This window comes from Gigantopelta aegis, chromosome 7, assembly GCF_016097555.1.
Source record: "Gigantopelta aegis isolate Gae_Host chromosome 7, Gae_host_genome, whole genome shotgun sequence".
Lineage (NCBI taxonomy): Eukaryota > Metazoa > Mollusca > Gastropoda > Neomphalida > Peltospiridae > Gigantopelta > Gigantopelta aegis.
The window spans coordinates 306,537-332,082 of record NC_054705.1 but is presented as its reverse complement, the minus strand read 5'-3'; the positions used below and the strand labels follow the sequence as shown (position 1 = coordinate 332,082).

Sequence of the window (25,546 nt, the reverse complement as noted above, 5' to 3'; positions counted from 1 at the left end):
GTCAGCCATTACCCGATATTCAAATGACGGAAGAATATATGATGCGGTGTCTTTTTGAATGGAAATGACGTCAAACTCGAATAACGTCATTTTTGGCTATCGTTACATACACGAAAACAAACCACGTGCTTAACTTTGTGTTTTTGTTTGTTTGCTTTTGTTTCTTTTTCTGAACGCTGGACAGCTTTCAGTGTAAAGTTGATATCGAAATGTGTTTTGTTTTGTTTGATGACTATGCATGCACACGCCAGTTATAGACTGCTACCGTAGTACGTTTGTTTAAATGCCAATAAATGTAATGCCGTGACCTCGTTTAATTTATATCTAATTTGCAAAGTTATCAAATTCTGAAAGTATACACACACACACACACACACGCACACACACACGCACACACACATACACGTCGATCATATCCGATCTGATGCGTTACATCTATAATAATAATAATAATAATAATACTATTAATAACAATAACAATAATAACAGCAATGACAACAATACTACTACTACTAGTACTAGTACTACTACTACGCTACTACTACTACTACTACTACTACTACTACTACTACTACTACTACTACTACGCTACTACTACTACTTCTACTACTACTAATGATATTAACAATAATAATAATAATAATAATAGTAATATCAATAACAATAATAACAACAATAATAATAATAATAATAATAATAATAGTAACAATAGTAATAATAGTAATAATAATAGTAAAAATAGTAATAATAGTAATAATAATAATAATAGTAACAATAGTAATAATAATAATAATAATAATAATAATAATAATAAAAATAATAGTAACAATACCAATATTATTTCAATATATTGATCTACTCTTCTGTGTTGGTATCATTATTTTTCTATTGAATACCGATATTATTTCAATATATTGATCTACTCTGCTGTGTTGGTACCGTTAATTGTCTATTGAATACCGATATTATTTCAATATATTGATCTACTCTGCTGTGTTGGTATCGTTAATTGTCTATTGAATACCGATATTATTTCAATATATTGATCTACTCTGCTGTGTTGGTATCGTTAATTTTCTATTGAATACCGATATTATTTCAATATATTTATATACTCTGCTTTGTTGGTAAAGCTTCATGTGCTACGTTATCGGATTGTCGATCATTGTCTGTTTAATTCCAAGTCAATGGAACAGTTTTCTGATTTGTTTTGGCCAAAAAATAAATCAAACTAATGCTAGCCGACAATCTCTTCTTTTGATTCGATTATCTTCACCGTTTTGCCTGACACACAGATGGCAGCAATGTTGTGCGGTTTAATCATATGTTATTGTTTCCTCAATCTTATCTTATGTGATAATAATATGAAAAGTGTATCCTACGTTAAAAATAACTTCTGCAAAGACAAGGTCCTCCTTGCCCAGTACACCTACTCGATCACTCCGTCTAACAGCGAACTGCGGTGCGCCTTCAAATGTTCTCAAGATGAAAACTGTCTGTCGTTCCATTTTGAGAAATCTTCTCTCAGCTGTCACCTTAACATGCAGTCATCCACAGAGAACTGTGTTACCATGACAACCAACACAGACGCTATTCACTTTGACAAGGTAAGGACTAGTACGATACTGTGTTACTATGACAAAATACGCTACTCACTTCGGATTTTGGATTATTTAATATATAATTTCACAAATGTATGAACGTATCATTTGTGGAGGCGGTGGGGGTCAGTTTTTAAAACCAGATTAATTATTTTAAATTAGGATTATTGAAGAATAGGTACATCCACAATTATAGGAATAATTATTGTATGAACAAAACTTTATTCACCCAGAACACCAAACGGTGTTACATTGAGGTGTTTACAAACATATATATACAATACAATGGCGGCTGCTGATTAAAATATACATGCATATAATTATATCTATCTATCTATCTATAGATATATATATAGATAGATAGATAGATATATTATACACAAAAGCTAAAAAATATTAGTTGAATAAATCTATGACAAAGGCGTGTCTTTTAATACACTATTAGTGACATTAAGAAACGTACATAGTCTCTTTATAATAGATAATTGTTTTGTGTTAAGGAGCTTGTGTAATTTGAAAGTGTTTGGTCTGTTGAAGTAATATATATTTAGGTAGGTTGCTTTTTCGTTAGTAAAGTGTGGACATTGAAATAGATAATGAAATTCATCACCAATTGTGCTTTTGCCAAGAGGGCAAATTTTATGTTTTCGTTCAATATTTTGCCATCTGCCAGTTTCAATTGGAAAATAGTGATTGCTGGTTCTGAATCGACTGTAAATAATGCGTATTTTTTCAGGTAAGTAAAGAAGGTAATTTTCACAAGCATGTGCCAATTTAAATATTCTATAAGTAATACATTTGGGATAAGTGTTAATATTTTCGTTCCAGGTTTGTCTGAATTGATATTTTAAACGTTCAGTAACTAACTTAATAAATGAGTTCTTATTGGAGACTGTCTGGTTTAACCAATAATTTCCCAGTCCTAATTTATTTAATATATCGTTTATATTACTTAACCATTTAAATTTTGACCCATTTTTAGTGTTTTCACTAATGATTGTTTTGTACAGTATATATGATATTTTAGAGGCCTTTCCTGTGATCAACGAGGCCCAAAAACTGAGCATTCTTATTTGTATCTTTATATCTAATGGGAATACGCCTAATTCCCCATAAATCATGGGCAGTGGGGTACTTCTTCTTAGCCTTAATAAGTCTCTTAGAAAATGTAGCTGTATTCTTTCTATATTTTGATTATTACCAAAATCCCAAATTTCCGAGGAATATAACAGGATAGGGACAATGATACTATCAAACAAGCGTAGTTGGCAGTCTATTGGTAAATTAAGATTTCTAATACTCATTTTGAGTAAGGTCATACCTTTATTAGCCTGTGCTATTAAATATTTTTTTACTTGAATAAACGATCCTTTTCTAGTAAATATAATGCCTAAGTATTTATAGCTATCAACAATGTCTAATTTAATGTCCTTAATGTGGAATGATTTATTGTTGGGTGGTTTTGCACCAAATACTAATATTTTAGACTTACCTATATTTACTTTTAGTTTCCAAATTGCACAATATTGCGAGAAAACGTTTAAAGACTTTTGTAGGTCTTCTGGTGATTCTGCCAAAATCACAGTGTCATCAGCATAAAGTAGCAGGGTAATTATAAACAGTAGGTCAGTATTGTTGTTTTCATACTCTATTCTTATACCATTACATTGTTTCTCTTTTAATGTATTTTCTAGATCATTCAAGTATATAGCGAATAATATGGGAGACAGATTTTCGCCCTGACGTACTCCATTTTGACATAGGAAATAAGCCAAATATTCATCATTGTGGCGTATACATGATTTGTTACCTTGGTATATATTATGAACAATTCTACGAAATTTACCATTTACATCTAGCCTTAAATTTTTTGCCATAAACCTGTTCGACAAACAGTATCAAATGCTTTAGAGAAATCTATAAAGGTATAGTAAAATTTATTTTTTCTTTGTTTGATAATTTCACATAGGGCATGCAAAGAAAAAATATGATCATTAGTACTATAATCTTTGCGAAAGCCTGCTTGACTTTCGTTTAGTTCGAGGAAATCATTTATTCTCTTATTTAAAATTGATGTAAATAGCTTTCCAAAACAACTTACTATTGTAATGGGTCTGTAAGATTCGGAATCTTTTGGGCTACCTTTCTTTTTATAAATTGGCTTAATAATTCCATTTAGCCAATCATCTGGTAGTATGTCTGTGTTGAAAATGATATTAAAGGGTGTATACTACCAAATCAAATCCCATAGACGACAATAGTAACATATGTGGCTAAAACTCCTACCTGCAAGGTATCAACCGACATAAACGCCACGGATATAAATACTACCACCCCTTACACTTAAAATGAATCAGAAAAAAATGGGGTTCAAGCTGCTCGTTTCTGAGATAACGGGTAGCGTCTATGACTACCCTAGTTTCGCACAAAATTCGAGTACTTTTTTTTACAGGTACCCCATACATGTTTCAAGCACAAGGCTACTTGACACATTGGTACTAGATGAAATAAAATTGCAATTTTTTTTTACCCAGATGAAACTATTATTTTTTACAACCAACATACTCACATTTATAACCAATCACAGGACTTGTGGTGTTCACTTCTCTATCAAAAGTTCGGTGCACCTCGCACTTTGACCCAGCCGGAAGTTATTTGGTTTAGTACTACCTATACTGATAACATACATTTTTCAAAAAGTGTCCAGCTATGTGTCTTTATGACAACCAGGATCTGGTGTATTCTGACATAAACTGACAACCTCACTGAAATTGTTGTTTCTACAGTGCAACCTAATATAATGTACACCTCAAAAAGCAGATATATATTGCATATAGTTTTGTACAAATGCAATATGTCATATTAAACAACAAAATGTTTTAAAATAAAACTCCTGAAGATATTTACTTTCATTTGGGTGTGTGTACTCAGGTATATATGTAGAGACAACAAAGATAGTCAGAGTACCTCTACCCCTTTAAAGAATTCCATTAAAACACATGCACTTGATTGACCCCTAGATCATGAAGACCTTAACAGGCACATCAAAGAAATATCAGTATTAAAACAATACACTGTCTGAGGAAGGAAACACAAACATGACTGTACCTGTATGAAGTAATGACTTAATGTCCTGAACATTAGTGTTGGGAGGAAATCCTGTATGCTGGGTGTGGGTGTCTTCAAGTTACCAGGTGTGCGAATTTCAAATCCATCGGCCATGCTGATTTTCATAATGAACCATCAAAACTATTGGCAGCCACCAATATTCCTGACTATATTTTATTTATAGCCTACTGTAGTAGGAGGTTTTAATAGTTGTGATATCTGGAATAATCATGCAGCTTTAACACATTTATTTTTGATTAATTACTGAAAAAAAACTATTTTTAAATGACAAAATTACCCGAACATCTATTTTCTTGCATTATTTTCTAATCCGGATGAATACAATATGTACATTAGATGTATTCCTACAATCTGTAATCCAGCATTTTATTTAGCTAGTAACATTAGGTAATACAACTTTAATAATAAAATAAATTATCAACTTAATCCAAGGCAGATAATCAGATCTGAAAAAATTGGTTCTGAATCTAGTATAAACTCAAAATGCTTTTCATGAGAGCTAACTAAGTGATCATTAAAAAAAAAAAAATATCTGGAGATCTAAGTATATGTTTAACAACCTTATTGTTATGTACAACTAAGAACAGAAGGCACAATAGTGACAACAAATTTAATTATGTTTTTGGTAAAGTTTTTGTTAAAATTTACTTTAAATTTTGCATAAAACTACAAATTTGTCTAAAATATAACTTAGCACCCTATAAATATGTCAAAATGACAATAAAAATCAACTTCTTTACAAATTTGAGTTTTCAGAATTTCATACATAAAAAATTAACAATGTTAATGGAAACTAAAGACATTAACCCACTATTGGGACATGCTATTTTTAATATAAAAATAAATTGCTATTAAAATCTTAGTTCAGGTTGCTTATATATAATACCATATTTAAGAGCAGTTGTATATGGCAAGTCAAATACCATGTAAAAAGAAATTATTGAAATCTTTACAGTATGAATTATAGGCCAAAACCAACTTTTCTTCAGTGCTAACTTTGATTCAAACTCCATTCAGAGCCATGTACAGAGATTATTGTCAAGATCAAGGTCATTGTGAACTTGCATGATCGAGTGATGGCTAATTTATCAACCAGTATAGTTTAATTAAATAAAATGACAAAATCATAATATTATTTATTATGCACTGAATATGAGCTATAGGGTGTATACTACCAAATCAAATCCCATAGACGACAATAGTGACATATGTGGCTAAAACTCCTACCTGCAACGTATCAACCGACATAAACGCCACGGATATAAATACTACCACCCCTTACACTTAAAATGAATCAGAAAAAAATGGGGGTCAAGCTGCTCGTTTCTGAGATAACGGGTAGCGTCTATGACTACCCTAGTTTCGCACAAAATTCGAGTACTTTTTTTTACAGGTACCCCATACATGTTTCAAGCACAAGGCTACTTGACACATTGGTACTAGATGAAATAAAATTGCAATTCTTTTTTACCCAGATGAAACTATTATTTTTTACAACCAACACACTCACATTTATAACCAATCACAGGACTTATGGTGTTCACTTCTCTATCAAAAGTTCGGTGCACCTCGCACTTTGACCCAGCCGGAAGTTATTTGGTTTAGTACTACCTATATAGTTTTACTATGATTGGGGCGAGTTTGCTTTCTCCATATTTAAGGTATTCATTTGAAATTGCATCTGAACCCATTGCTTTATTGTTTCGGAGGCATCTAATAGCTTTCAGTACGACATCAACAGTGATTTCATTATTTAGGATATTGTTTTCAAAGGATGCTTTCAACATCATTAGGGTCTGTTTCATGTATTTCTTTGAACTATTCAAAAAAAAAAAAATCCATTTCTATATCAGTGGGTGTCTTTTTTTATTTATTGAATTTAATAGTTTCCAAAATTCCTTGGGTTTGTTTGTTTGCATTTTGCATATTTTTTGTTCAGATGATTTGTCGTGTTTACATGTTTACCGTTTTCCTATATTGCCGGCCCAAACCCATCATCGAGAGACGATCTATATTACATTTACTGTGACTAAATTTAAGTCTTGCTTTGTGAAAATGAAACCTTGCTATTCTACACTCTTTACCAAACCAAATTTTCTCTTTAGCTGTAGTATGTTTGTTTGTACTTATTCGAGCATAATTTCCTACTGTCTTGTCGGCACTTTTTTCATGATGTTCCCCAAATCTTTTACTAAACTGTTTATTGTTTCTCTGTTTGGTGTATCAGAATTGACGAATAATCTATCTAAATGAGCTGTAAGGTTTCTGATATTTTCATCATCTATATTATTATTATATATATCAGCTGTACATCTATTAATTTTCTTAATTTTACATTTTACATCAGCTTGTTTATCGTCATTAACTCTGGTAATTTCTCTACTTGTGGAAAATAACAGATCGATATAAAGTGGGCAGTGGATATCAGAAAGTATGGGACTAAAATCAAATATTTTGAACTCATCTATACTTAACTCCAAAAGAAACGCGAAAATTTTAAAATATTAAAAAACCCACATTTGAATAAACTATGTACAAATCGATTAAGTTGACCAATAGCCATCTTGTCAGCGTATCCAATTCCACATAACGCATGAAAAAAACGAGTACAGTGTGACGTCACGCACGTGCTGAAATTGACGACCAAAATCGATCTGGAATGCAAAACGGGTGGATCATGAAAGATGCGAATTGCACGTGAAACACTACCAGGCCTGGGTATAAAAGAAACGCCAGACAACAATGTTCAACTCATTTTACGAGTAGCGATACAACGATGCCACGACTTAACGCTGATTCCAGACATAGAGCTTTGGGGAATTTGGAGGCCGGAATGGATGCCAGGCAGGTTGCACGTGCTTTCGGTGTCCATGTCTCGACAATCTACCGTCTCATAGACCGATTTCTACAGAACAACAACGTCGTCGACCGTCCACGTAGCGGCCGTCCCAGAGTGACGTCACAGCGCCAGGACCGTTACATCGTCCGAACTCACATGCGTGATCGGTTCGTACCAGCCACCACAACAGCCCGGCAGACAGTGGGAAACCACAACCGCCCCGTTTCCTACACCACGGTACGACGTCGTCTGATCGCCATCCATCTGAACTGTCGTCGACCGTACATTGGACAACGTCTCACACAGCGACACCGCCTTGCACGACACAACTGGGCTGTTCTGCATCGACAGTGGCGGAACCGACAGTGGCAGAACATCGTCTTCTCCGACGAAAGCCGCTACTGCTTAGATAGGGCCGACGGTCGTATGAGGGTGTGGAGGCGTCGAGGTGAGCGCTTCACAGATGCGTGTGTTATGGAGAGGGACCGTTGGGGAGGGCCTTCCGTCATGCTGTGGGGTGCCATATCCTGGGGACGTCGTGTACAACCTGTCATCTTCGACAACAACGGCCGAGGACGCGGCAGGGGCGTCACAGCACAGCGCTACATCGACGAAGTGCTCACGCCTGTGGTGGTGCCTTTTTTCGCGGGTCACCGTCAGATGGTTTACCAGCACGACAACGCCAGGCCACACACGGCACGGGCCACCCAGGCATTCCTGGCACAGCACAACATCATCACAATGGACTGGCCAGCTTTAAGCCCGGATCTGAACCCCATCGAGCACTTGTGGGACGAGGTTCAGCGCATGATGAACCAACGCCCTGCTCCCGTGGTGACACAGCAGCAGCTCCGCCAGGCCGTCATGGACACCTACAACAACGTGCCCAGGGCCTTCATCAGGAACCTCTTCCTCTCCATGGGTAGGAGGTGTGCGGCGGTCATGGCCAGCAATGGCGGACACACCCGCTATTAGTGGACATGTTTGAGTGGCATGTGACGCCACTGAAGAAGCGCCATGGCCTTGACATTTCAAATGACAATGCGACCTCGATTTTTAACATGTCAATAACATGAAATCTCATCTTTACGAATTGTTTAAGTTTTTCATAGAAACAATTATTTTAAGAACTTTGGGACGTATTTCAATGAGTGCACTCAAAACCTCCAATCTACGTATTCGCGTTTCTTTTGGAGTTAAGTATATATGCTTGAGCAGATTTATCGAGGCAATGCTGTAGTCCACAACGGACGAATCTTTACACGTGAATTTCCCAAAAAGCTTATCATTGCCAATACGGCCGTTTACGATAAAAAGATCGTTAGATTTACACATGTCTAGCAATTGTGAACCAAAGTGGTTAGTTTTAGCGTCTTGGCTAACTCTTTTTAAAGGTATGTTCATATTTGCTAGACGTGTAGCACTGTTCAGATATCCATCCACACTTCCATCTAAATCAAGTACATGAGCTATATTACTATCAACAATATAAGCAGGTAAAACACCAGTCCCGGCATTCATATTACCTAGTAGCATTACAATAATCTGTTACGTTAACATTTGTTTGGATCTCTTGTCTTACGGAGTAAAATGTGTCAGCATTACAATATTTAGTTTTCAGGTGGTATATAAATAGCACCAATATGTAGATCATCTTCCAAGTTTGTAAAAGTCTATCAATTTTGCACCAAAGTAAACAATCTGATTCCATTTCTAGAAAAGTCACATATTTAGCTATATCTTGCTTAATAAGTAAAGCAATGCCTCCAGATCTACAACTATTTCTGGCTTGGCGGTTATTACAATGGATATCAATAATGTGTAAATAATCTAGCTTTGTCTCTGAAAAACACACAATATCAAAGTTCTTAATGTAGTCGGTTAATTCAGGAAAATTCAGTTTTTGACGCAATCCACACACGTTTAATGTTCCAAACTTAAGGTGTGTTTTCTGAGATAATGCGTTTTGGTCGACTCTAACCGTGGCATGTTTACGAAGTGGTGTATCGCTATCGCTTGTATTATTTATAGTCGACATAGGCGATTCACTAGCAATATTGTAATAATTTACATGTACAGAACTATTTTAAACGTGATTATAAGTATATATTAAAATGTCATCAATAGCATCATCGAACTCACATAACAAAATATCGTTGTTATTATCATTAAATGGAATACAATAATCACACTGGTAGTTTATTCCAGTCAAGAAAGTGTCCGTGTTTCCCAGGTAAGTGAGTGCTCTGTCCGTCACGCGTCACTGATCAACAGGTGCTGTATACTGAGCACAGCTGAGTTGGGCCAAGCCAACACAGTTTTTGTCCTGTGTAAACAAAGTAACCGCCAGTAAACTGTGGGTCAGCTTGGCTGTAGTCGACTACTGGCCAGGGTCAGGGTAACAGTTTAACGTGCATATATGCCACGAAAACTTCATACACGCCTGTCATGACTAAGTCCAGGACAAGGGGGGGGGGGGGGGGGGGGGGGGGGGAGTTTGAAGTGGGCAGAATTTGGAATAAAACCATTTAGTAAAGGTCCAGCGACTGCGCGGACCAAATAGTAGACACCAAGTAAGGGCCGTGTTCTCATTGGCTAAAGTTCGATTCCTTTGGTTCTACTTGTAAAAAACCTAAGTCTACGGAGAATAACTGCACCGATAATCATGTCCGGACTAAAATTTAAACCCAAACGTAAGTTTGACTGCTCGGCCTAAAAGGTTTTAAGGTGATTTGAGCAATTGAACGGGCGCCAAAGTAAAATGTGTTGGACTATTTATAAAAAAAATAAACATAAGAATTTTGAGCCGCGGCCAAAAAGTTTTAAAGTCCAACTAAGCCCAAAAAAGGAGGTTACCTGTCCTAGGTAAGGTTGGTTCTACTTCGGGGAGCCTGGAGTATCTCGGAGTGACGGCAGCTGTTCTTTTCGCTGACGTAGAGTCTTGACTACACTGGAATAACCGGGACCGCAGACTGCTTTGAGCATCTTGTGGATAGATCTATTGTCGATCTTCCAAAACAAGATGCACTGCCTGTAGATCTGGTCCCTTCGGTGCGTGACGATTATTCCCAGCGTCCCACTGAAGAACTTGGTGTGTAGCTCGTATTCGCTGCCGTCATCCAATGTTTTCCAGTTAACATTGAGAAATCCTCCCCGAAGTCGGTGTGGTTCACGCGTGTCCCCCTGCATGTACTGGTGGAGTTGGCGACGAAGTCCACTGATGGAAAGGGTCCATTCGTCGTCAACAGGGGGCACGGCTTCCGGCGGTGGCTTAGTCTTGGCTGGCTGGGTGGCAGGTGATGTCGCCTTCCTCTTCGCCGCCGCAACAACAAGTCCCTGTGACGACTCAACGGGAGCGGTCGGTATAATTGACCGCTGCACCGGAGTCGTCGTCCGTTGGGTGGAGGTGGAGGTCGGTGGTGTCACACTTGTCCGCTGGAACATCGCGATGTCCTGTTCGGAGTATGGCCGATCCGGGGGTGCGGGAGCCGATGACTGTCGCGTCCTCTCCGGAGAACTCGGCGGGGGCGGCGACGCAGAAGGAACCGCCGCCAGCTTTGTCCCCCTCCCCCCTGGGTCGTCCCTAGCACGGGTTTCTTCTTCGTCCTTCCTCTTCCAGTCCCTCCTTTCCTCTTCTTTGGAGGCGGGTCACCATATACCAAAGACACGGTTGCCCGTGACCCGGTATAGGTGACCCGAAACTCCAACAGAGTACCAAAGCTGGCTATCAGTCCCCCCATGTGTGTGTGTGTGGGGGGGGGGGGGGGCAGGTCGAGAGCGCACGTAGACACATCTACTCGCATGGAGAGACAGCTGGAGAAAAAGCGACTACTGGCTGGAATAATGTTTGACACCTCTAACTGTGTTTGGATGGGTTCTGTTGGGGTTGGGGAGGGGCAGTGGGACCTAATGTAGTTGGAGTCCACATTAAACTTGGCGGTTGGTTTTGGGCTTGGGGCTGTACCGGGGCAGAAAAGGGAGGGTAGTGACTGTGACACTGTGGTGGAGGGTGGGGTGGATTGAATGGGTGTGTTGGATAGGAAGGGTGGGGTGGGTAGGATGACTGGGGTGGGTTGGGTGGGTATGTTGGTTTTGGCGGAGGGGGCACATTTCTGTCAGAATGGGGATACACTCGTCTTCCATTAATGAACAGCTGGTCCTTTACAAGTCTTGCGTGATCTCCCCTGGCCTTGGCCTGGCGTAGTAGCGGGTAGAGTTCGCGTCTCCGCTCCGCGATCTCACGTGGAAACTGTTCATTTACGCCGTACTGTGTGTCGCGAAGTTTACTAGGGGCAGACGAGCGTACAAGTTCTTTCTGTTTGTACCACAGGAAGCGGGCGACAATTGTACGGGGACGCGGTCGGTTTCTTCCTGGAGGACCGATACGATGAGCATTTTGAAAAATGATCTCCTCGTCGATTCAAAGTTTTTCTGCTTCTGGCTGTTCGGCGAAACCAGTGAATAAAATATTATTCTTCATGCTGCGGTGCTGTATATCCAAAAAGTTTTCTTTCAGTCCCATAACTTCGTTATGCAAATACCCAACTTGATTGTAACAGGCGGAAAATGAGTTTTTCATTTCATTTATTTCATCCATTTGCCTTTGTTGAGTTACTTGTATTTGGTCTGTACGAAGTGTCTGTTGCTGGATCATAGTGTCGTATTTCTCACACACTGTAGCTACATTCTGTTTTATTTTCACCTGTCTCGCGTCGGTCATATCCATTCTGTTATTTAGCTGACTGAGTGAGTCAGTTATAGCGTCAAGTTTTGATAACTGTTGCATTGACTCCTGAATAACATTCAACTTATTTACCATATCCGTGAACTGTGCTTGTGGAATCGATACATAGTTTATCCTCTGTTGGGCCCCTGTATTGGGTATTATGTTCTGTGGGGTGGGCTGCATAATTTGCGGGTTCCACATATTTGGGCTGGAGGGTGACTGGATAAATGTTGCATACGCCTGTGGTGGTGTTGCCGACTGGGGCAAATTATCTTGATGCATACTGGAGAAATTACGATCATTAACAAGACGAAGGCTGTTAAATAATATATATTTTTTTAAATATTTAACTAAGCCATACCTAGGAATGACAAACTGTCTGATCACTATTATCTTTAAATACAAATGTATTTAACTAAGTCATACCTGGTAATGGCAAACTGTCTGATCACTATTATCTTTAAATACAAATGTATTTAACTAAGCCATACCTAGGAATGACAAACTGTCTGATCACTATTATCTTTAAATACAAATGTATTTAACTAAGCCATACCTAGGAATGACAAACTGTCTGATCACTATTATCTTTAAATACAAATGTATTTAACTAAGTCATACCTGGTAATGGCAAACTGTCTGACCACTGTTATTTTTTTATTTATTTTTTATAAATGAAGAAATAATGAAATAAAGAAAGGAAGAAACAAGCAAGTAAATAAATAAATAAATAAATAAATACATAAAGTGATATCTGTATATATTTGCATAAGGATACTCATTGCACTTAATCTTTGACACTTTAGACATGACTATTATTAAAGTTCAAGATCCATTTTATTAGCATGGTTTTGCAGTCATGTTTTATTACATTATATATTGATGACTTTAACTTGACTTTAAACAAATGTTTATCTTGATGAACTACTTCCAACTGGGTGGTTTGTAGTTGTATCTGTGACAGTGTTAGAATGACTGCACATGGATTCAAGTTTGACAAGACTGACTGCATGCCCATCTGCAGTCGTAATGACTAACACACGAAAACAAATAGTTTGTCACGGTACCGTTGGTGGACTTCACACCTGTGACCAACCGATACATTGTCAAGCGCTTCTTAGCTGATAACCCATACCCGTAATAACGCTATCCTATTTTTGAGAGGGAAGTATTGTTTTGTATTTTATTTTATCTTTTTGTTTTCATAAGACAATGAATTAGGACAGGTAGGCGTGGTGGCAGCAAACATCAGAGGGGCACACAACTGGGGGAGGTTGAAGCTGTTTAGAGGTTAAATGATAGTTCTATTATTAGAATAGAAGACAATTGAAGATCGATTCTATTGTCTACACTGTCTGACCAGTGTTACATCCAACTACAAGCACTGCTACTTGAGTTGACGCAAAACATATTTAAAGAGTTTGGTAAATTATGAAAATAATCACAGATTGCAATTACATTAGCAATGCATATATTAGGTCCCTGCGAAGTTTCGTATATTCGATTCGATTCGAAATCGTCGCGAAGCTTCGATTCGATTCGATTCGATGTTTGTTTATTCGGAATTTCGAATATTGCAGTGTACGGACAATTGGAAAAAGAGGGACAAACTATATGGCCAACCGTTAACATTAATAAACAATAAACAATGTGGACGACAAAGCAGGAAAAAACCCTCATATTTTAAACTGAAATCCGTATAAGTAACCTATTAACCAAATAATACTCTTATCATACGTATTTTTTTTAGTTTGCTGATTAGTTGCTCATTAGCCCAAATGTAGACTCGTTGCCTATAGTACTACACTGCTACAAGGCTAATTGAATAATGTTTTCTTTTTCTTTTTTTAACTACGAGATGAATATTACTTTAGTAACATACTATTTAAATGAACCTTTTTATAAAAACATCACACACACACACACACATATATATATATATAGATATGTATGTATATGTATATGTATATGTATGTGTATGTATGTGTATATGTGTGTGTATATGTGTATATGTATGTGTATATGTATGTGTGTGTGTACATATATATATATATATATATATATATATATATATATATATATATATATATATATATATATATATATATATATATATGAGAAGAGTTTAGGCGCAAAACGCGATATATTTTCTTTCTTTTTTTTCATTATCAGTAAAAGTGATTTAAAAAAACAACAACCGGGATTTACCCTATACAATTTTATAAGGATCAATCACGTTTTGTGGCAAATCAGCGGGCCTACGATTAGCCCTTACTGACATACAATAATGGCTCTAACTAAAACAAGAAAGAACATGATTTATATCGCGTTTTGCGCCTGAATTCTTCAATGATATATATATATATATATATATATATATATATATATATATATATATATATATATATATTTCATTCAGCAATAGTCCTGTATGGGGATATAAACACGCTGATCTTATGCTATCCATGTCGGACTTCAAGCAGAGCAAGTGATGTGATTATAATGTTATATGCATCATGACACACTGAATCAATAATTAAGTCGGTCAATAAACACTGCTTGACGTAACGAGTATATTTCTTTTTTAATTTTTAGGATTCTGTTTTTCTATGCGCGAAGAATATCAACTGGTATTTAGTGTTGATCTCTGATTGGTGATGAGTGTTAATTTTCACATGTTTACTTGAATTATTTTGTGATCTAATTAAAAGCCAATAAATGATCACTTCCAAGATATTATCTCGTGTTAGTTCAACTGTTCAACCTATGTACACATTAGTACTGGTTCAGATTGCACATTTAGTCGATTATTAACGATGATCGACCGGTGGGATGAGACTAAAGATCGGTCCATACAGCTAATCTCATCACTATAGATTTCCCAGTCTGCACCGTCTTGACGTCTTCACTCCTTTGATGTGGTGCACGTGTTCACTTCTCGACAGAAATAAACCAGCCACATAGATCAATCTCTGAATAAAAGTCTTACACTCAAACTAATTATTCGTATTGATCCAAGGTCGACAACTCTAACACTCAAACTAATTATTCGTATTGATCAAAAGTCGACAACTCTAATAGTTAAACTAATTATTCGTATTGATCCAAGGTCGCTCAAAAATTAAACGACAGAAATATTCGATTATCATTATCATTATTATTATTATTATTTTATTATTATTATTATTATTATTATTATTATTATTATTATTATTATTATTGTACTTGTTATTACTGTTCATTTTTAAATTATGTATTTATTGGAATGTATGCTCATGCTATAAGGTGGATATCAAACGTTAGTGTAAACATGAAGGCCGTAGCTAGGATTTTTTTTTTTTTTTTTTTTTTTTTTTTTTTTTTTTTTTTTTTTTTTGGGTCGGGGGGCAACTGAGTAGTTAATAGTCTAAAACTCCTTAAACAGTTAAGAAGAGAATTTTCTTTAATTTTCTATAATGCTTTCCGGATTGTTTTCGGGGGGGGGGCTCAACTGCCCTCCTTGCCCCCCCCCCCTCCACCCCCAACTACGGCCCTGAACAATACAATGTGTTTTATGTGTAAATGTTTGATTTATATGATATGGGTTAGCAAATACAATAGATTTAAAAAGAAACAGTCTTAGATAGAGAAATAAGCACGTGAAAGGTTGTGTGGTTTGTGTAAAGGAGGGACAATGGTTAATGAACAATAGAGTCTTAGAAAGGGAAATAAGCACGTGAAAGGTTGTGTGGTTTGTGTAAAGGAGGGACAATGGTTAATGAACAATAGAGTCTTAGAAAGGGAAATAAGCACGTGAAAGGTTGTGTGGTTTGTGTAAAGGAGGGACAATGGTTAATGAGCAATAGAGTCTTAGAAAGGGAAATAAGCACGTGAAAGGTTGTGTGGTTTGTGTAAAGGAGGGACAATGGTTAGTGAACAATAGAGTCTTAGAAAGGGAAATAAGCACGTGAAAGGTTGTGTGGTTTGTGTAAAGGAGGGACAATGGTTAATGAACAATAGAGTCTTAGAAAGGGAAATAAGCACGTGAAAGGTTGTGTGGTTTTTGTAAAGGAGGGACAATGGTTAATGAACAATAGAGTCTTAGAAAGAGAAATAAGCACGTGAAAGGTTGTGTGGTTTGTGTAAAGGAGGGACAATGGTTAATGAACAATAGAGTCTTAGAAAGGGAAATAAGCACGTGAAAGGTTGTGTGGTTTGTGTAAAGGAGGGACAATGGTTAATGAACAATAGAGTCTTAGAAAGGGAAATAAGCACGTGAAAGGTTGTGTGGTTTGTGTAAAGGAGGGACAATGGTAAATGAGAAATAGAGTCTTAGAAAGAGAAATAAGCACGTGAAAGGTTGTGTGGTTTGTGTAAAGGAGGGACAATGGTTAATGAGCAATAGAGTCTTAGAAAGGGAAATAAGCACGTGAAAGGTTGTGTGGTTTGTGTAAAGGAGGGACAATGGTTAATGAACAATAGAGTCTTAGAAAGGGAAATAAGCACGTGAAAGGTTGTGTGGTTTGTGTAAAGGAGGGACAATGGTTAGTGAACAATAGAGTCTTAGAAAGGGAAATAAGCACGTGAAAGGTTGTGTGGTTTGTGTAAAGGAGGGACAATGGTTAATGAACAATAGAGTCTTAGAAAGGGAAATAAGCACGTGAAAGGTTGTGTGGTTTTTGTAAAGGAGGGACAATGGTTAATGAACAATAGAGTCTTAGAAAGGGAAATAAGCACGTGAAAGGTTGTGTGGTTTGTGTAAAGGAGGGACAATGGTTAATGAACAATAGAGTCTTAGAAAGGGAAATAAGCACGTGAAAGGTTGTGTGGTTTGTGTAAAGGAGGGACAATGGTTAATGAACAATAGAGTCTTAGAAAGGGAAATAAGCACGTGAAAGGTTGTGTGGTTTGTGTAAAGGAGGGACAATGGTTAATGAACAATAGAGTCTTAGAAAGGGAAATAAGCACGTGAAAGGTTGTGTGGTTTGTGTAAAGGAGGGACAATGGTTAATGAACAATAGAGTCTTAGAAAGGGAAATAAGCACGTGAAAGGTTGTGTGGTTTGTGTAAAGGAGGGACAATGGTTAATGAACAATAGAGTCTTAGAAAGGGAAATAAGCACGTGAAAGGTTGTGTGGTTTGTGTAAAGGAGGGACAATGGTTAATGAACAATAGAGTCTTAGAAAGGGAAATAAGCACGTGAAAGGTTGTGTGGTTTGTGTAAAGGAGGGACAATGGTTAATGAACAATAGAGTCTTAGAAAGGGAAATAAGCACGTGAAAGGTTGTGTGGTTTGTGTAAAGGAGGGACAATGGTTAATGAACAATAGAGTCTTAGAAAGGGAAATAAGCACGTGAAAGGTTGTGTGGTTTGTGTAAAGGAGGGACAATGGTTAATGAACAATAGAGTCTTAGAAAGGGAAATAAGCACGTGAAAGGTTGTGTGGTTTGTGTAAAGGAGGGACAATGGTTAATGAACAATAGAGTCTTAGAAAGAGAAATAAGCACGTGAAAGGTTGTGTGGTTTGTGTAAAGGAGGGACAATGGTTAATGAACAATAGAGTCTTAGAAAGGGAAATAAGCACGTGAAAGGTTGTGTGGTTTGTGTAAAGGAGGGACAATGGTTAATGAACAATAGAGTCTTAGAAAGGGAAATAAGCACGTGAAAGGTTGTGTGGTTTGTGTAAAGGAGGGACAATGGTTAATGAACAATAGAGTCTTAGAAAGGGAAATAAGCACGTGAAAGGTTGTGTGGTTTGTGTAAAGGAGGGACAATGGTTAATGAACAATAGAGTCTTAGAAAGGGAAATAAGCACGTGAAAGGTTGTGTGGTTTGTGTAAAGGAGGGACAATGGTTAATGAACAATAGAGTCTTAGAAAGGGAAATAAGCACGTGAAAGGTTGTGTGGTTTGTGTAAAGGAGGGACAATGGTTAATGAACAATAGAGTCTTAGAAAGGGAAATAAGCACGTGAAAGGTTGTGTGGTTTGTGTAAAGGAGGGACAATGGTTAATGAACAATAGAGTCTTAGAAAGGGAAATAAGCACGTGAAAGGTTGTGTGGTTTGTGTAAAGGAGGGACAATGGTTAATGAACAATAGAGTCTTAGAAAGGGAAATAAGCACGTGAAAGGTTGTGTGGTTTGTGTAAAGGAGGGACAATGGTTAATGAACAATAGAGTCTTAGAAAGGGAAATAAGCACGTGAAAGGTTGTGTGGTTTGTGTAAAGGAGGGACAATGGTTAATGAACAATAGAGTCTTAGAAAGGGAAATAAGCACGTGAAAGGTTGTGTGGTTTGTGTAAAGGAGGGACAATGGTTAATGAACAATAGAGTCTTAGAAAGGGAAATAAGCACGTGAAAGGTTGTGTGGTTTGTGTAAAGGAGGGACAATGGTTAATGAACAATAGAGTCTTAGAAAGGGAAATAAGCACGTGAAAGGTTGTGTGGTTTGTGTAAAGGAGGGACAATGGTTAATGAACAATAGAGTCTTAGAAAGGGAAATAAGCACGTGAAAGGTTGTGTGGTTTGTGTAAAGGAGGGACAATGGTTAATGAACAATAGAGTCTTAGAAAGGGAAATAAGCACGTGAAAGGTTGTGTGGTTTGTGTAAAGGAGGGACAATGGTTAATGAACAATAGAGTCTTAGAAAGGGAAATAAGCACGTGAAAGGTTGTGTGGTTTGTGTAAAGGAGGGACAATGGTTAATGAACAATAGAGTCTTAGAAAGGGAAATAAGCACGTGAAAGGTTGTGTGGTTTGTGTAAAGGAGGGACAATGGTTAATGAACAATAGAGTCTTAGAAAGGGAAATAAGCACGTGAAAGGTTGTGTGGTTTGTGTAAAGGAGGGACAATGGTTAATGAACAATAGAGTCTTAGAAAGGGAAATAAGCACGTGAAAGGTTGTGTGGTTTGTGTAAAGGAGGGACAATGGTTAATGAACAATAGAGTCTTAGAAAGGGAAATAAGCACGTGAAAGGTTGTGTGGTTTGTGTAAAGGAGGGACAATGGTTAATGAACAATAGAGTCTTAGAAAGGGAAATAAGCACGTGAAAGGTTGTGTGGTTTGTGTAAAGGAGGGACAATGGTTAATGAACAATAGAGTCTTAGAAAGGGAAATAAGCACGTGAAAGGTTGTGTGGTTTGTGTAAAGGAGGGACAATGGTTAATGAACAATAGAGTCTTAGAAAGGGAAATAAGCACGTGAAAGGTTGTGTGGTTTGTGTAAAGGAGGGACAATGGTTAATGAACAATAGAGTCTTAGAAAGGGAAATAAGCACGTGAAAGGTTGTGTGGTTTGTGTAAAGGAGGGACAATGGTTAATGAACAATAGAGTCTTAGAAAGGGAAATAAGAACGTGAAAGGTTGTGTGGTTTGTGTAAAGGAGGGACAATGGTTAATGAACAATAGAGTCTTAGAAAGGGAAATAAGCACGTGAAAGGTTGTGTGGTTTGTGTAAAGGAGGGACAATGGTTAATGAACAATAGAGTCTTAGAAAGGGAAATAAGCACGTGAAAGGTTGTGTGGTTTGTGTAAAGGAGGGACAATGGTTAATGAACAATAGAGTCTTAGAAAGGGAAATAAGCACGTGAAAGGTTGTGTGGTTTGTGTAAAGTCAGAATACAGATGTTGGTTTACTTAGTATTTGTGGTTTTAAATGTGTATTTAAACTGCTTAGTTTATTGTTTAATCACAAAGGACATATATACAGAACAACAGTAGTTATTGGTGGTTTTTACAGGATTTATGTTGGTCCGTCTAAATTGTTGAAATCAACTTCAAATTTTCCGACTGAAAACATAATTTGTTTTTTTGTTTTTGGTCACTCGTTTTCCACGGCTGAACCACGGATGCGTTTTTACTCTTCTAGATTGCCCTTTGCAAAACCCCTTCACCCCAAACTCACCACGACCACGAATCGAACGGCTGACGATCCAGCCTGCTGTTCGTATTTCGAGTGGCTCAGTTCATATTATTCACAATCACTATTTCAAATCGGCTTCTCCAAGTATCGATTTGTGTTTGTGGATCGATCTGGTACAATAAACAGTTTCTGTTATTTTAAAATATTGACTTGCTCAAATGAATCTGTCCCTTCCTCTTCCTTCAGGTTAAATGATCTACTGACTTGACCAAAACCTGTCTTCTGTATTTATCTAATACGCATTCACATGTATGTACAAACACCGGTTATTTTTGTGAAGATGATGTCATCTACACATGATCTACTGACTTGACCAAAACCTATCTTCTGTATTTATTTAATACGCATTCACATGTATGTACAACCACCGGTTATTTTTGTGAAGCTGATGTCATCTACAAATGACCTACTGCTGTTTAACGTCTCAATGTTTTTATATGATGTATCCTAGATCAGAATTAAAGTGATAATGTCCTGTGATATGAGAGAGAGAGAGAGAGAGAGAGAGAGAGAGAGAGAGAGAGAGAGAGAGAGAGAGAGAGAGAGAGAGAGAGAGAGAGAGAGAGAGAGTTCACAGGACATCACCACTTTAATTCTGATCATGCGACAAGTCATTTGTTTACTACTTATGTATTTTGGGCTTCATACTAAATCAAACTTGTCTTGTCTTGTCTCCCGTCAGGTTAAAGATTCTATCGTGTGTTTAAATGGCGGATATGAAGTCAACGGAACATGTACATGCGTGGACGGATTTGTTGGCTCCACGTGTGAGCGCCTTATGACCGGTAAGTATAAAATCCGTAACTGAATGTGTACTTCTCACGTGAGGGAAAGTCTGTAATTAGTTACACATAAATTGACTGTATGTAGCCACACATATATGAAAATCATAGTTATAACGCTGAGGAATAGTATATATATATATATATATATATATATATATATATATATATATATATATATATATATATATATATAGTATATAAGTATCTCACCACTATTGATTATACGTTGGTGACAATACAAACATAAAGCCAAGCACTGACCGAATTATGAACAGTAGGTGCCATATACTACCTGATACGAAGAGAACAGCCTCTGTGACAGGATTTAAGCAAATAAAAGTGATATTTCGCCACCTGCAACCTCAATTATCCAGTCTCCTTGGGACGTGGAGTAAAGGAAGGGAGGTAACTCTCGTTAAACATATGCAACACAGGCACTGTAAACAATGGTCTTGCCTGTAGCTAAGTTTGTCAGTTTGCCTGTCAGTTTGATACGCCAAAATCAAGAGGCAATGTTGCCCTTCCAATAAAAGAAAGAAATGTTTTATTTAACGACGCACTCAGCACATTTTATTTACGGTTATATGACGTCAGACATATGGTTAAGGACCACACAGATTTTGATAGGAAACCCGCTGTCGCCACTACATGGGCTACTCTTTCCGATTAGCCGCAAGGGATCTTTTATTTGCGCTTCCCACAGGCAGGATAGCACAAACCATGGCCTTTGTTGAACCAGTTATGGATCACTGGTCGGGGCAAGTGGTTTACACCTACCCATTGAGCCTTGCGGAGCACTCACTCAGGGTTTGGAGTCGGTAGCTGGATTAAAAATCCCATGCCTCCACTGGGATCCGAACCCAGTACCTACCAGCCTGTAGACCGATGGCCTACCACGACGCCACCGAGGCCGGTCACCCTTCCAATAATTATTCCATTATCATACTGTCAAGTCTGTTGAGACACCAACATAATAAAATAAAGAAAAGAGGTACTCTTTTTCATAAAACTAAATTCGCCACCTACACGTCGCTCATTGGCTGAAATAGCGGTGTGATCCCTATATGAATGAATGAATTAATGAATGAATGTTTAACGACACCTCAGCACGAAACATACATCGGCTATTGGGTGTCAAACTATGGTAAGTCAAAACGAGTGTGATCCCTATATGGACAGGTGAATGTTATATAGAGCTAAAGGAAAATACATATAAAATCAATTACTAATAAACACACAAAAGAACTAAACTGGAATGCATAAAGTATCAACAGTCATCATAAAATATAAAATAGAGAGAAAAACATATTTTTTACTGCATAATGTTATTCAAAGAAAATGTCATACAAAGCATACATTTAATATGTTTTGTTGAAAGAAACTATAACACACATTTTGAGAAAGTCATTTATTGTTGAAAGCTTTGCATTGCATTCTGTTACCTATTAAACTAGTGCACGAGACGCAAACAGTAAGAAATCATTCTACATTAACAAAAGGGTCAGTTTGTCAATGTGTAATGGCTGAACAAAACATGCTGGCATACTGTCATATTTGCCTGTATGACTAGCAGTAATCACACACCTTGCGATACATTACCTGTCATATTTGCCTGTATGACTAGCAGAAATCACACACCTTGCGATACATTACCTGTCAGTGTCGAGACGTCGAATATACATATATAATTTTAATGCAAGTCTTACTTCAACCAATAACAAGTCGCCTTGTAAATTAAATTACCAACCATATCATACAGATATAAGATGCAAATACGATTAATGACGCGTTGTTTCGACTTAAGTAAAACAATAACTTTATATTGTGACTGGGACAGGTCAATAGATGTATACATCTTGTGACCGTTCAACTCTCCATTCTGTGTGTATGTTTGTGCGCGCGAGCGCACGCACACACACGCACACACACGCACACACACGCACACACACACGCAGTGAAGCCCCTCAAGACAGGATGCTCTCTAAACCGGAATTCTATCAAAGCGGACGTGTTTGATGGTCCCGTGATTTACACATATTCTGACACTAACTTTTACTGATCTAAACCGGAAACCTTTCTAAACTGAAAACCGGAAGCATAATTCAAACACTCTTTATATAGAACAAATTTTAACTGAAAACCGGACGATTAGACATGTATCAATGATTATTGCGCCACTAATTGTAGCGTTTATTGTCACATCGCCGTCTTCGTTCGGGATACCTGACCGCTAACAGAGCTAGTGTAATATGTATCACCGTTACGTATCACTGGGTACGGCTGACAAATAACAATCAAGCAATTCATGAACAAGTGACGGATTTGTTTCATTTCAACTTATGTTCGTGCTTATATCCAATTAAGGTTGAAGCACACACCTCAGTTGTTAGTTGGTTTGTGATTAATGATAGAGAAGAGGGTGTAGTGGCCTTACACCTACCCATTGTGCCCTTAAGAACTCGATCTGGGTTGGAGCCGGTACCGGGCTGCGAACCCAGTGCCTATCAGCCTGTAGTCCGACGGCTTAACAACTGCGCCACTGTACATTATCTTTCTACACCAATCTGTGTTTCATCCTGTACATTATCTATCTACACTAATCTATATTTATTTCCTGTAAATTATCTCTCTACACTAATCTGTATTTCTTCCCTGTACATTATCACTCTACACTAATCTGTATTTCTTCCCTGTACATTATCACTCTACACTAATCTGTATTTCTTCCCTGTACATTATCACTCTACACTAATCTGTATTTCTTCCCTGTACATTATCTCTCTACACTAATCTGTATTTCTTCCCTGTACATTATCTATCTACACTAATGTGTGTGTATATATATATATATATATATATATATATATATATATATATATATATATATATATAATAATAATAATAATAATAATAATAATATATATATAATGAATGAATGAATGTTTAACGACACCCCAGTACGAAAAATGCATCGGCTAGTGGGTGTCAAACTATGGTAAACGCAAATCGAAAGTGATGATCAACATCAATATAAAAAGTCAACAGTTAAATTAAAACACAGTGTAAAGAACTGTGTAAAATACAAATATCACAGATATATAAAATTAAAATTTAGAATAAAAGTCAGTATCACGTAAAAACTGCAATAAATGTTCTGGATGGAATCGAAATGATTCCATCACATTTCTTTGTCCAAATAAATCTTTTCGATTTGCTGACAAATGCTTACACTCCACCAAAATGTGTCGCACAGTCAGATACATATTATATATATATATATATATATATATAGAGCCAGAGAGAGCCAGAGAGAGATGCACACACACACAAACGCACACACAGAGAGAGAGAGAGAGAGAGAGAGAGAGAGAGAGAGAGAGAGAGAGAGAGAGAGAGAGAGAGAGAGAGAGAGAGAGAGATTATTGCATGAGCCAGAGAGAGTGGTTTAAAACAATTCTCAAACGAGTTTCATAAATTTCGACTGACACTGCTACTGTTATAACAAACGTTATACAAACGTTAAATATGATTGCAATCGCTTCACAATGGACCTTAATAAGATCCAGCGACGTCAAACAACGCGACTGCCGCAAGCTTCCAGCTGCTATAGCGGCTCGTGACGTCAGTAGTGTACAATAACAGTTTTCAAGGTATTGCCATGACCCAAGCAATAACGATTACTTGTGGGGAAAGTACGACATTTATGTAACAGTTTATTGTACACCATATTGGTAATGAATAATACATAAATAAATAAATAAATACACACACACACACACACACACACACACACACACACACAATATATATATATATATATATATATATATATATATAGCACGTAAGAAACTACACTGTGTATATTGTTTGTACAACACATTCCCTCCTTTCTTTTTATTGAAACACGATTTTATTTTATCTTATTACAGATTGCTCTGAAGGGTTCACTTATGGATATGTTGACGGCATTTATAATATCCAGCCTCCATATATCACAACGTCATTTCCGGCACTTTGCGCTATGAAGTACGGCGGCCGAACATTGATGCAGTATCGACATTTACCATCTGAAGACTTCTATCGAAACTGGACGGATTACCGAGACGGGTTCGGCTCGCTCGACTCTGACTTCTGGCTGGGTTTGGAGAAAGTCTACCAGATTGTCAGAGATCGCACCTTCGACCTCCGTCTTTACATGCGGCTCAAAAACGGTACATATTACCAGCATCGCTTTCTCAACTTCACCATTAGTGACGAAGCCAGCGGCTACACGCTGTATTTCGACTCGGCAGCTCCATACTCTGTCGACCCGCTCGGCGACTCTCTCACAACATTGAAAGGGTCAAAGTTCAGCACGAAAGATGTCGACAACGATAACTGGTCTAACGGAAGTTGCGCGGATTTATTTGAAAGTGGATTTTGGTTTAACTCCTGCGCAGATTGCAACCCCAACGGTCGTCTGTTGAAACCTTCCGACGGAAAGAGGACGGGCGCCAAGTCTGAGGTCTTCTGGACCAACGATCTGGGAAACGACGTCCCATACAGGACCCGGATGTGGCTTGTGC

General features: G+C 37.5%; 1 protein-coding gene across 1 annotated transcript in view; it reads left to right on the top strand.

Moving 5' to 3' along the window:
• The first annotated feature begins 13,760 nt into the window (after positions 1-13,760).
• LOC121377143 (microfibril-associated glycoprotein 4-like) overlaps positions 13,761-25,546 on the top strand; it is an 11,794-nt gene continuing 8 nt past the window's right edge. The window contains exons 1-3 of the mRNA XM_041505038.1: positions 13,761-13,844; positions 20,879-20,981; positions 24,911-25,546. The exon at positions 24,911-25,546 is cut by the window's right edge and continues 8 nt beyond it. Coding sequence (XP_041360972.1) covers positions 13,761-13,844; positions 20,879-20,981; positions 24,911-25,546 — 823 coding nt within the window. The remainder of the gene's footprint in view (positions 13,845-20,878; positions 20,982-24,910) is intronic.